This window comes from Rattus rattus, chromosome 2 (assembly GCF_011064425.1).
Source record: "Rattus rattus isolate New Zealand chromosome 2, Rrattus_CSIRO_v1, whole genome shotgun sequence".
NCBI lineage: Eukaryota > Metazoa > Chordata > Mammalia > Rodentia > Muridae > Rattus > Rattus rattus.
Window position 1 is genome coordinate 210,079,341 of NC_046155.1, and position 12,295 is coordinate 210,091,635.

Consider the following 12,295-nt stretch of genomic DNA (forward strand, 5'->3'; position numbering starts at 1 on the left):
CTGTAGCATAGAGCCATGAGAGTAGTACAAAATGTATCATCCGTTTGTTGTACAGACTTTCAATATGAACAATACCGTTTTTATGTTGTTATTGTTTTATTATTATTATTTTACTATTATTTGATGATGATGAGAAATAAGAATGTCATGATGACTACAATGGATCTAAAAGGAGAGTTTATTGTTCATTTGTTCTGATGAAAGCAAAAATTGTCTTAAATTTTAATGGGGAGTATTTAAGGTACAATTTACACGTGAAAAAAACCAACTAACCAAACAATAGTAATAATTCCTAAAACATTCCAAAGAAAACCTGTTTTTTGAACTTATAGAAATCCTGTAGCAGGATTTTGGGAGGGGAAGGGAATATTTCTTGATTAAAATGGAATCATACGAGAGTGCCCACACGCTGAAGACTCCTTCCACATTTGATTTTTATAGTATCTTTCCACTTATTCCTTTAAAACCAAAGAAAGCCCAAGGAAAAGTCATTCCAATGTGTTTTCATAGCTGCCGTGCTACATTCTCCAGGCAAATTCTGGCTGTCTATGTCCCCAATGTTCCAAGGCCGAAGGAGAAAGGAAGGTATTCACATGACTCTAGATCTAATTTCAATAACACAGACCAATGTTTGAAAAAAAAGAAACCATTATGCAGGAATTTTGATCACTTTCAATGTGAGGGTCAGAGATAATATTTCTCACAATGGTAAACATCATCTCTAAGAAATGAACAAAATGTTCAATTCTGAATGAAGGTCTACAGGATTAGGTGTCACATCCACCAAAATTATACAGAAATGTCGGTTGTCACAAACCAATTAGCAAGAGAAAATTTTGGCTCTAGTGTAAACATCATGCTTACTGAAAAGCTCTCAATTTATCTCACCTTGCACCATGGGGATTCGGTCCTAGGAACACCTTGCATTTGGCTTCATTAGGGCGCTTACCTTGGGTTATTAAGGTAGGTTATTTAAATAGAGCTGAGGAAGTTAATAGCAGATCAGATTTTAATGTGCATCACAGAAAACATTGGTGCTTTGAGATGTAAAGAAGGAGATGAAGCATGAAGAACTGAAATAGACATACAGGGCGTTCATGTCATTAGGAAGGTTTACTGTGGATCAGGAAGGAACTCTTTCAAAACATAAAAATAACTAGCAATTACATCCTGCAATTTTTCTGAGGATTTTGGAGTGGCATACATGGCTACAGATGATGAGAGTTTTCCCTCGGATCAGGACAGCATCCTGAGCAGAGATCTGCTCTCAGCCTCATCTCCGCAGCTGTGCTATGAGAACCTGAATGGATCCTGTGTCAGGAGCCCATACTCCCCAGGCCCTCGCCTCATCCTCTATGCAGTCTTTGGCTTTGGGGCTGTGCTGGCTGTGTCTGGAAACCTCCTGGTGATGACATCAATTCTTCATTTCAGGCAGCTGCACTCTCCTGCCAACTTTCTGGTGGCCTCCCTGGCCTGTGCTGACTTGTTGGTGGGTCTGACTGTGATGCCTTTCAGCATGGTGAGGTCTGTGGAGGGCTGCTGGTACTTTGGGGACAGTTACTGTAAATTCCATTCTTGTTTCGAAGGGTCGTTCTGCTATTCCTCTCTCTTCCACTTGTGCTTCATCTCTGTTGATAGATACATTGCAGTCAGTGACCCCCTGATCTACCCCACCAGGTTCACTGCATCTGTTTCTGGCAAGTGTATCACCTTCTCCTGGCTCCTGTCCATCATCTATAGCTTTTCCCTCCTTTACACAGGGGCCAATGAAGCTGGGCTGGAGGATCTAGTGAGTGCCCTCACCTGTGTGGGTGGGTGTCAAATCGCAGTGAATCAAAGCTGGGTCTTCATCAATTTCCTATTATTTCTTGTCCCCACGCTTGTGATGATGACTGTCTACTCTAAGATCTTCCTCATTGCAAAGCAGCAGGCTCAGAACATCGAGAAGATGAGCAAACAGACCGCCAGGGCATCTGACAGTTACAAGGACAGGGTGGCCAAGAGGGAGAGGAAAGCAGCCAAAACCCTGGGCATCGCAGTGGCTGCCTTCCTCCTTTCATGGCTGCCGTACTTCATTGACTCCATCATTGATGCCTTCCTGGGGTTCATCACACCCACATATGTGTATGAAATCCTAGTTTGGATAGTTTACTATAACTCAGCCATGAACCCTTTAATTTATGCTTTCTTTTATCCTTGGTTTCGAAAAGCTATCAAACTCATTGTCACTGGCAAAATCTTGAGAGAGAATTCCTCAACCATCAATTTGTTCCCTGAGTAGATTCTTGGTTTCGTTGAGTATTGGAGAGATTCACAGCAGAACATCTGTGGGGAAATTCAGCACTCAGATCTGATCTTGTAATGTGATGAATTATGCTTCACCATAATTGCCCCACATAGATATCCAGGTTCTGTGTTCCTCAGTAAACGTAAAATTAATTTCTAGATATTAGGGAATTGAATAAGCCTGGATTTAACCACTTTCCATTGTTTCTGTCTGGCTAATATTGTTGGTTTTCCCTGAATCCATGGCCCTTGTTGCCCTTTGTTAGACCTTTTAAGCCTCAAACTTGAATCTATAGTCTTCAAATCCCTTTGTAGTAGCAAAGAAGACACAGAGACTCTCAGGGGCCATCTCTTGCTCAGTGTAGCATCCAATGCAGGACTCTATTAACTGAGGCCAAGATGTGAGCACCTAAAATGGGATGCTTAAGTTCAGTAAAATAAGCCAAGATATATTAACTAACATCTACTCAGTTGCATATAGAAGAGAAGAACAGTGTCACAAATACTAACATCTCAGTGATCTGTTTGTAGGGCATCGCACTGGGAAATGGCCAGAGTCCTAAAGCTTTACAAGTTGGTGTATGTTTAAATCAAGCAATTGAAGCTGGTTCTTCATTTTCACTGTGATTTATAAATTAGCTGATCCCTCACTTATTTTGTAATGTGTCTAAGGATGTATAGAAGCTTTGAAAGATAGACACAGAAGCCTAATTAATATTGTGTTCAAAAGAATAAAAAGTAAGTTAATCCTGAGTCTTGTAAACTCACTTTATTAGGATCCAGGATGTCTATCTCAAGTCCCCTCCCCATTAAGATCTGAATTCCTTGTATAATTTGTCTTAGGTAAGATCAAGTGGACATTTTAGACATGACTCAGCTGACACTAACCTGCAGTAATGCAAACAGCAGAGAAATAATCAAACCCATAATCACCTCAGGGTTATTTAGTTTCATAGAAGAAATGACAAAACTCCAAGACTTAGGGCCTGGCTTAGCAGTTTAGGGCATCGAGTGCTTTCCCTCAGGACCAGGATTCAGTTACCAACATGCCAAGGCCACCAGAGATAACAATTGACCTGACTGCAACTCTGGCTTCCTCGGACTCTACAAACACAACGCACAGACTTGCAAGCAAAGCATTCCTACCTATAATGGGAAAATATACAAAAAATTCTGAGCCCCATATATTTGGCGAGTTCTTCAATGCATATTGAAATGTTCTTGTTCGCTAGTATTTTCTTCTTTCTGTGTCAATAAACACCAAGACTACTATAAATGTATACTTTTTTATTGTCATGCTTTTGAAGCTGGTGAATTTTTCCCTAAGGTGCAATCCTCTTTTGATTTTGCTAGGAGACACACTCTGTCTCTGTCACTCAGACTAACCTGTACTGGGTTGTAACTGAGGCAATCCCCCTGCCTCGACTTCCTGAAGTTCTTTATTAGAGGCTTAAGCTACCACACTTGGCCTGTTTCTAAGGCAGTATGATTCAGGAAGTCTGTCTTTGTGTGATGAGAGACACCCAATTCCAGTATCAGGTGCACAATAAAGCTTAAGATGGACTACACAGAAACTCCTGTGCAAAGTGCAGGTGACCATGAAGGTCTGGACTCTAGTGTTGTCTCAGACACCATAGAGGTCTGCAGGGCATTAGGGACAAGTGATGTCTCCCCTAAGGGTGGGTTCTATTAACTGGAGGGAAGAGCCAAGGATAAATATCATGAGGGAGTTTCGAAGTGTTCTGCCTCTACTGAGAGCAAAATGCCACCACGTCATTAACAACACCCACTTTCAGCTCTCTGGGAAGATACAATGCAGATTGTTTGTTTCTTCTCCTGTACAGTGGAGGTCCTCCCGAATGTTCAACCTTCCTGTTTCTCCTAGCGCTTATCTGTGAATACAAGGACATCTGTGTCCCCAACCCATACCAATAGCAATCCTGACCAATAGGATTTTGACACCTTTGAACCACATTTGTCAAGTGATTTTTCACGTTCCTTCCTTGATGAATAGACTTTCCTGAATACTTTCTATGCACTGTAGACTGAGTATAAATCTGAACATGTTAGTGATCATTATTCTCTAATAATCCCCCTGCTTATGATGATTTCTTCCACGAGCCCTATTTCAGTGTCTGTTAATGGACCCACCCTGTAGAAAACACAGGCACTCAGGCAGGGAAAGCAAATGAAGGAGGGAACTTTAAGCCTTCAGAAGATCACATGTCATCCTGTAGAGTGTTTACCCTGTGCTGAGGGCTGATTTAGTTGCAAGAGCTCATTAAATCTTCACCACAACCAAGTAAATCAGATAGGATTGTTCCTCTATTTTTGAGCGTTCTAGATCTGAGGAGGCCAAGGCTCTCGCCTAATATTGTCATAGTCAGACATGAGCCTGCATCACACTGATCTCAGAGACAATGGGAGAAGGACTGCTCCCAAGTATTCCTACCATCACAAAGGAAAATGAGGCCCAGTCACTGATGACAAGTTGTTTAGTGTAATTTTGGAGCACATACATATCACAAGATTATGGTAAGGGAAAATGATTTTCAGTAATATAATTAGAATTAAAATATATCTATATCTGTATATATATATATATATATATAGGACTATGTGCATACGTAGGTATATATATTCTTTATGTTATATAGATGTCTGTGTGTAGGTATTATGTATGCATGTATATGTGTGGGTATGTGAATATTTGCATATACACACATATATATTTTATATGGATAAATATGTGTGTACGTATTTGTATGTGAACATAAATGTATATATTGTTTTAGATGTATTTACATGTGTAAATAAATATATATGTGTATTTATATACAATTGTGCATTTGTAAGTGCACATATATGTATATATCTTTGTAGGTATATATATGTATGTATATGTGTAGATATATGTATGAGTAATTATAGATGTGTATATTTAATGAGTATATGTTTATGGGCTTTTCTGTTCTTTTTTGTTTTTGTTTTTTATCAATATGATTCCTTTAGTTTTCTTTCAGTTATGCCTTAAGGAATTTCTGTGAGAATTCGTAGGGAGCCGTATTGGATTTGGGCCTGGCCGCTTTGTGACTATGGCTCAAAGTGGCTGCGTGACTCTTGACTGCGTGGCCACAGATGTTCAACCTTGAAATGACTGCCATAAGTCTTGAGAGTGTTGGACAAAAGCCTCTCCCATGAATTTACGGCACAGAAAGATAACTTTCACAGGATGTTTCAGTCTGAGCAAACACCAGACGTCTCCGGCGTCTCCATCGCATGACCTCTTCACCTTCTGCTCTCGCTGCTGGAATGCCCTCCTCCCTCCATCCTCTGTGTTTCACAAAGGACGCTCCCCCTACCTGAAAGCCTTAAAAGCTGTAACGTTCACCCCAATACACGAGACCTTGACAACAGAACTTTTGCTTGGTCTCCTTCTTCTCTTCACCCCCATTTGGCCTACAGGTAGAAAGCCTCTTCGGGACCCTGAATAACTGGACCTGCTGGACAGGTCAAGAATTTAGGAGTAATACAAGCAAAATGTCATATTCATTGAGTATGATGTTAGGTAGAAGACAACGATTCAACAATTTGATTATTAAAATATGGAGTTGCTCCACCAGTTGTTACAAAATACCCAGGCCTTGTACCCTGTGATCTGACTCTGTCCTTTATACTCGACAGGCGGCCACATGGTCCAGCGCTTCTGTGATGAGCCCACGACCAGGCTTCACCACCAGAATATCATAGATTCTGGTCGGTTGCTGCCCTTATCTCTGGGGCTATGTGTAGTTTTTGCATGGCAGCATATAGAAATTCTATATGTCACCATATGTGGTGGGCTAGTCTTCTTGTTTTAGAATATGATGTTATTATGAACTCACAGATCTAGTTATGACACCTTGTTGAACATTCTCAGTACACTGAATACAAATTTTGATCATGCATACCAAAATATAAAATCTTAAGATGTAGCCTAACCTATCAAAGCATCGATTACTATGGATGTTTAGCAAACAGATGAGATACCTCCAACTTGTGAGAGCATGCAGTGCAGTATTTAAATTGTTCAGAAGAGGAGCAGGAAAGAGAGTGTCCCCACTTGTAGAGTCTAATTCTGCACTGAACACTGAGCAGTGGAATGCGTGTCCAGTTTCATTTTAAACTACTTTGTGTCTATTTCACTTTATCTCTGAAATTGTGTGTATTCTGTGTAATAGCACACAGCACTGCTGTCTTCATGTTCTACAAACACCAGTATCTCAACAACGTTGTTAATAAAAAATCACGATGTAGAAAAAGACATGAAAAAGATTATTTAAGAAATAATGTTGGAGTATAGGTTGGTTAAAAATTACTAAATGTGTTAGTCATATCCTTCACAAAATTATAAATAATTCCTGTGGATGTGTAATATTAGAAGATTCAATTCCCAGCACCCAGATGACAGCTCACAACTGGCTGGGATACCTGTTCAGGGGATCACACACACACACACACACACACACACACACACACACACACACACACACACATCACACACCATGCAGAAACACAAATGCAGTAAAAAAAAAAGGTTAGTCATAAGGAAAATGCAAATAAAAACAACCCTGAGATTCCACCTCACGCCAGTCAGAATGGCTGAAATCAAAAACTCAGGTGACAGCAGATGCTGGTGAGGATGTGGAGAAAGATGAACACTCCTCCACTGTTGGTGGGATTGCAGACTGGTACAACCACACTGGAAATCAGTCTGGAGGTTCCTCAGAAATTTGGACATTGCAGTACCTGAGGACCCAGCTATACCTCTCTTGAGCATATACCCAAAAGATGTTCCAACAGATAGCAAAGACACATGCTCCACTATGTTCATAGCAGCCTTATTTATAATAGCCAGAAGCTGGAAAGAACCCAGATGCCCTTCAACAGGGTAATGGATACAGAAAATGTGGTACATCTACACAATGGAATATTACTCCGCTATCAAAAACAATTACTTTATGAATTTCATAGGCAAATGGATGGAACTCGAAAATATCATCCCGAGTGAGGTAACCCAATCACAGAAAAACACACATGGTATGCACTCATTGATAAGTGGCTATTAGCCCAAATGTTCGAATTACCCTAGATGCATAGAACACATGAAACTCAAGACGGATGATCAAAAGGCAAGTGCTTCACTCCTTTAAAAGGGGAACAAGAATACCCTTGGCAGGGAATAGGGAGGCAAAATTTAGAACAGAGGCTGAAGGAACGCCCATTCAGAGTCTGCCCCACATGTGGCCCATACATATACAGCCACCAAACTAGATAAGATGGATGAAGCAAAGAAGTGCAGGCTGACAGGAACCGGATGTAGATCTCTCCTGTGAGACACAGCCAGAATACGACACATACATAGGCTAATGCCAGCAGCAAACCACTGAACTGATAATGGGACACCCATTGAAGGAATTAGAGGAAGGACTGAAACAACTTGAAGGGGCTTGAGACCCCATATGAACAACAATGCCAACCAACCAGAGCATCCAGGGACTAAGCCACTACCCAAAGACTATAGGTCCTGCCAAGGCTGGACTCCCAGTGAACAGGATTGTTGGGCTGTGGGCGGTAATGAGGAGAGGCTGGGGAGGGGAACACCCGTATAGAAGGGGAAGTTGGAGGGGTTAGGGGGATATTTGCTTGGAAATCGGGAAAGGTAATAACAATTGAAATGTAAATAAGAAATAACCAATTTAATAAAGATGGAGAAAAGGAAAAAATTTAAAAAAGAAATATTAGAAGAAAACACTTATTTCTTAGACAAAATATTAGTACTATGAATTATAAACTTAGGTTTGAGGATAATTGTCACAGAACTGGAGACTAAGAAGATAAATAAATACATCTTGAGTGGTAATACAAATTGCACATCACCCTGGGATTCCCTGAAACCACACAAAGCCCAAAGAGAAGACAGCCCTGCTTGTTTGCAGAGCCCCTGTGCTGCATTCTATGAATGCGTTCTGGCTGTCAACGCCCTCAGTGTCCAAACCAAAAACATCACAGCTGACACTGGCTCATGACTCAAGACCTTGTCTCTTTAACACAGACCAGTGCTTGAGAAAAGAAAACTTTTATGCAGGAATCTTGATCACTTTGAATAGGAATGTCATAGATAACATTTCTCACAAAGGGTAAAGGTCAAACTCTATGAACAAATACTAAATTCTTGGTAAAGTTCTATTGGGGCAGGAAGCACATCTAATTACATTACACCACAAGGTCACTGTCACTAGCAAATTGGCAGGGGACATTTTCACTGTGGTGCAAACAACATGCTAACTGACAAGCTCTCACCTAATCCTACACCATGGGGAGTGAGTCCTAGGGACACACTATGTCTGGCTTCATTAGGGTGCTTTCCTCAGTGTTAAGGGTGCTTGGGGTATTGATGTAAATTAGTTAGATAAGAGTGAGTATGTTATTAAAAGGTGACATTTAAATGTGCATCACAGAAAACACTGTTGTGTTTGATATGAGAGGAAATAGATGAAGCAGAGAAAAAATAGAATAGATTTAAAGAGACTTCATGTAATTAGGAAGGTTTACTGTGGATTAAGGAGGAACTCTTTTAGGAAAACGACAGGCACTAGCAATTACACCCTGTAATTTTTTCTGAGGATTTTGGAGTGGCATACATGGCTACAGATGATGACAGTTTTCCCTGGGATCAGGACAGCATCCTGAGCAGAGATCTGCTCTCAGCCTCATCTCCCCAGCTGTGCTATGAGAACCTGAACAGATCCTGTGTCAGGAGCCCATACTCCCCAGGCCCTCGCCTCATCCTCTATGCAGTCTTTGGCTTTGGGGCTGTGCTGGCTGTGTGTGGAAACCTCCTGGTGATGACATCAATTCTTCACTTCAGGCAGCTGCACTCTCCTGCCAACTTTCTGGTGGCCTCCCTGGCCTGTGCTGACTTCTTGGTGGGTATGACTGTGATGCCCTTCAGTACTGTGAGGTCTGTGGAGGGCTGCTGGTACTTTGGGGACACTTACTGTAAACTACACACTTGTTTTGATGTCTCTTTCTGTAGTTCTTCTCTCTTCCACTTGTGCTTCATCTCTGTTGATAGATACATTGCAGTCAGTGACCCACTGATCTACCCCACCAGGTTCACTGCATCTGTTTCTGGCAAGTGCATCACCTTCTCCTGGCTCCTGCCCATCATCTACAGCTTTTCCCTCCTTTACACAGGGGCCAATGAAGCTGGGCTGGAGGATCTAGTGAGTGCCCTCACCTGTGTGGGTGGCTGCCAACTTGCAGTGAATCAAAGCTGGGTCTTCATCAATTTCCTATTATTTCTTGTCCCCGCGCTTGTGATGATGACTGTCTACTCTAAGATCTTCCTCATTGCAAAGCAGCAGGCTCAGAACATCGAGAAGATGAGCAAACAGACTGCCAGGGCATCTGACAGCTACAAGGACAGGGTGGCCAAGAGGGAGAGGAAAGCTGCCAAAACCCTGGGCATCGCAGTGGCTGCCTTCCTCCTCTCATGGCTGCCGTACTTCATTGACTCCATCATTGATGCCTTCCTGGGGTTCATCACACCCACGTATGTGTATGAAATCCTAGTTTGGATAGCTTACTATAACTCGGCCATGAACCCTTTGATTTATGCTTTCTTTTATCCTTGGTTTCGAAAAGCCATCAAACTCATTGTCACTGGCAAAATCTTGAGGGAGAATTCCTCAACTACCAACCTGTTTCCTGAGTAGATTCTCAGTTTAGTTGCGGATTGGAGAGATTCACAGCAGAACATCACCGTGCAGATTGCGCACCCAGATTTGATCCTGTAGCATGATGAATTATGATTCAACACTGATCCACACACATAAGTCCAGCTTCTCTCCTTTTTATAAAACGTGTAATTAATTTTAAAGTGTGATGGATTCAGTGGAACCAGATCTAATTCTTTCCTTCTGTTGTTTGTGCTGGTTGGTGTCACTTAGCCTCTCTATGTCCCTGGCCACTATCCCCTTTCTGCCCTTCTTAGATCCTATTTGTTGGCTTTGTTGAATTTTTCTCATGTTTTCATATGTAATGTTTAAAGCTCTTAATAATATTCTTCTTTTTATTCTACCATAATATTTTTTATGGATTCTTTGGGACATAATGCAATGCACTGTACCGTGATTACCCTTGGTTACTATTGCTCCTAGGTTCTCCCCCCTGTTCTTGTCTTTCCCAAGCCAAAAATAAATAAATGAATGAATAAATATCAAGAAAAATACAACAACCAAGTAAAATTTGTGTTGGCAGTATACTCTTTGGTGTCTGGTCAAACATTCAGTGTCCAGCACAGACGCCATAAACTGTGAGAAGCTGCAGATCTGTTAGTTTATCCCAATTCTTAAGGACTCTCTTCACTGTCTTCCTGTCTGTACTGTTTCTGTGTGTGTGTGTGTGTGTGTGTGTGTGTTTGTGTGTGTGTGTGTGTGTGAGTGAGTGTTTGTGTGTGTGTGTGTGTGTGTGTGTGTGTGTGTGTGTGTGTGTGTGTATGTGTTTGGTTGGGGGGAATGTGTTGCAGAAGGGTTCGATGCTTAGAAGTTTTCTCTAGCTCAGGGAAGGGGGGTGGACATGTAGGTTCAGTAACTGAGGCCAGCTCTACTCATTTAAAGTGTATTAATTAACATATACTCAGGTGTTTACAGAGGAAAATAAAAACAGTGTCACATCTAGTAACACGTATTCAGTGACCTGCTTTCTAAAGAGCAAACACACAGAGGAGGGCTCACAGTCCTAAAGCTTTACAAGTTGTTGTAGTATGTTTAAATCAAGGATTTAATGATGATCCTTTTTATTCACTATGATTTATAAATTTCCTGATCCTTCAGTTATTCTTTTATGCTCTTAGAGGAGTATAGAAGCTTTCAAAGGTATTTACAAAAGCAACGTTAATAAGGTGTTCAGAAGGAAACTTAATCATTAAGGACAGAATAGGCTGTCACTCCAATCTGAAAGTTAACTTTGTTAGGATCCACAGATGTCTTTCATCCTCGCCCCCTAAATGTCTGAATTCCTTGTATAATTTAAATCCAGCAGGATGTTTTAGAGATTTCTAGCTTAATAGTAAACGTGACTATAGTTTACAGTCAATAAATAGAAAAAAAATCATATTCTATTCAAAAATTGTGTGTTTGAGAGAAAACATTTTAACATTCCAACCTTGGGGCAGCAGAAACAGCTCTGCAGTTAAGAGCACTGGCTGCTCTTCCTGGGGTCCAGAATTCAATGCCAGCCTTCCATGGCTGCACACAACTGTAGATAACTCTAATCCTGGCAAAACTCTGGCCTCTACAAACCCTGCAAGCACTTGGTGAATGAACAGAGGAGGAAAGTCCAGAAAAACTCTGAGCCTTGGATAATTGACAAATTGTCAATACATAAGAAATACTCTTGATAGTATTTTATAATTTCACGCGGACAAGCACTAAGATTGTTTATTATTAATGTATGCTATCTTTTTTTTCCCAGATGTTTTTAAGCTGGCAAATTCTTCCCTTAGTCGTGATGCTATTTCTGATTCTCATTTGAGACAGAGTCTTTCTCTGCAGCTCCGATTCCCCTATATTGGGTTCCAACTGCAGGCAATTCCCCTGCCCCAGGTTTCTGAATGGTGCTTATAGGCTTGAACTGCGACACACGGGTTATTTCCTATTTCCTACAATTGAGGAGGTCTGTACTTGTGAGGCAAACAGGGGACTAACGGCTCTTAAAATTCCTGACTGTGTCCTGCTCAAGGCTCTTCAGCTCAGACCTTAAACGTCCTCAGTTTATTTTGGCCTCAGCTGTTCCGATGCAAGTGGCTTATCCTGCATATATAGAACTGTGACCCTTCTTCAGTTGAGCGACAGTGTAGATATACAAAAGCTTTAGAGGAGCTAGTGCTCACTGTAATCTTCTGTATTCAAAGAAACTATTGTATAGTTCAATACAAACAAAGCAGAAATTCCTTCTTCAGTAG

General features: G+C 41.1%; 2 protein-coding genes across 2 annotated transcripts; both read left to right on the forward strand.

The window, feature by feature from the left end:
- Positions 1 to 1,204: 1,204 nt before the first annotated feature.
- Positions 1,205 to 2,281, forward strand: LOC116894671 (trace amine-associated receptor 7c). Its single transcript, XM_032896374.1, has one exon. It carries the CDS (start codon positions 1,205 to 1,207, stop codon positions 2,279 to 2,281), a length of 1,077 nt encoding a protein of 358 aa, XP_032752265.1.
- A 6,688-nt stretch (positions 2,282 to 8,969) lies between these two features.
- LOC116894673 (trace amine-associated receptor 7c-like) lies at positions 8,970 to 10,046 on the forward strand. Its single transcript, XM_032896375.1, has one exon. It carries the CDS (start codon positions 8,970 to 8,972, stop codon positions 10,044 to 10,046), a length of 1,077 nt encoding a protein of 358 aa, XP_032752266.1.
- The last annotated feature ends 2,249 nt before the right edge of the window (positions 10,047 to 12,295 follow it).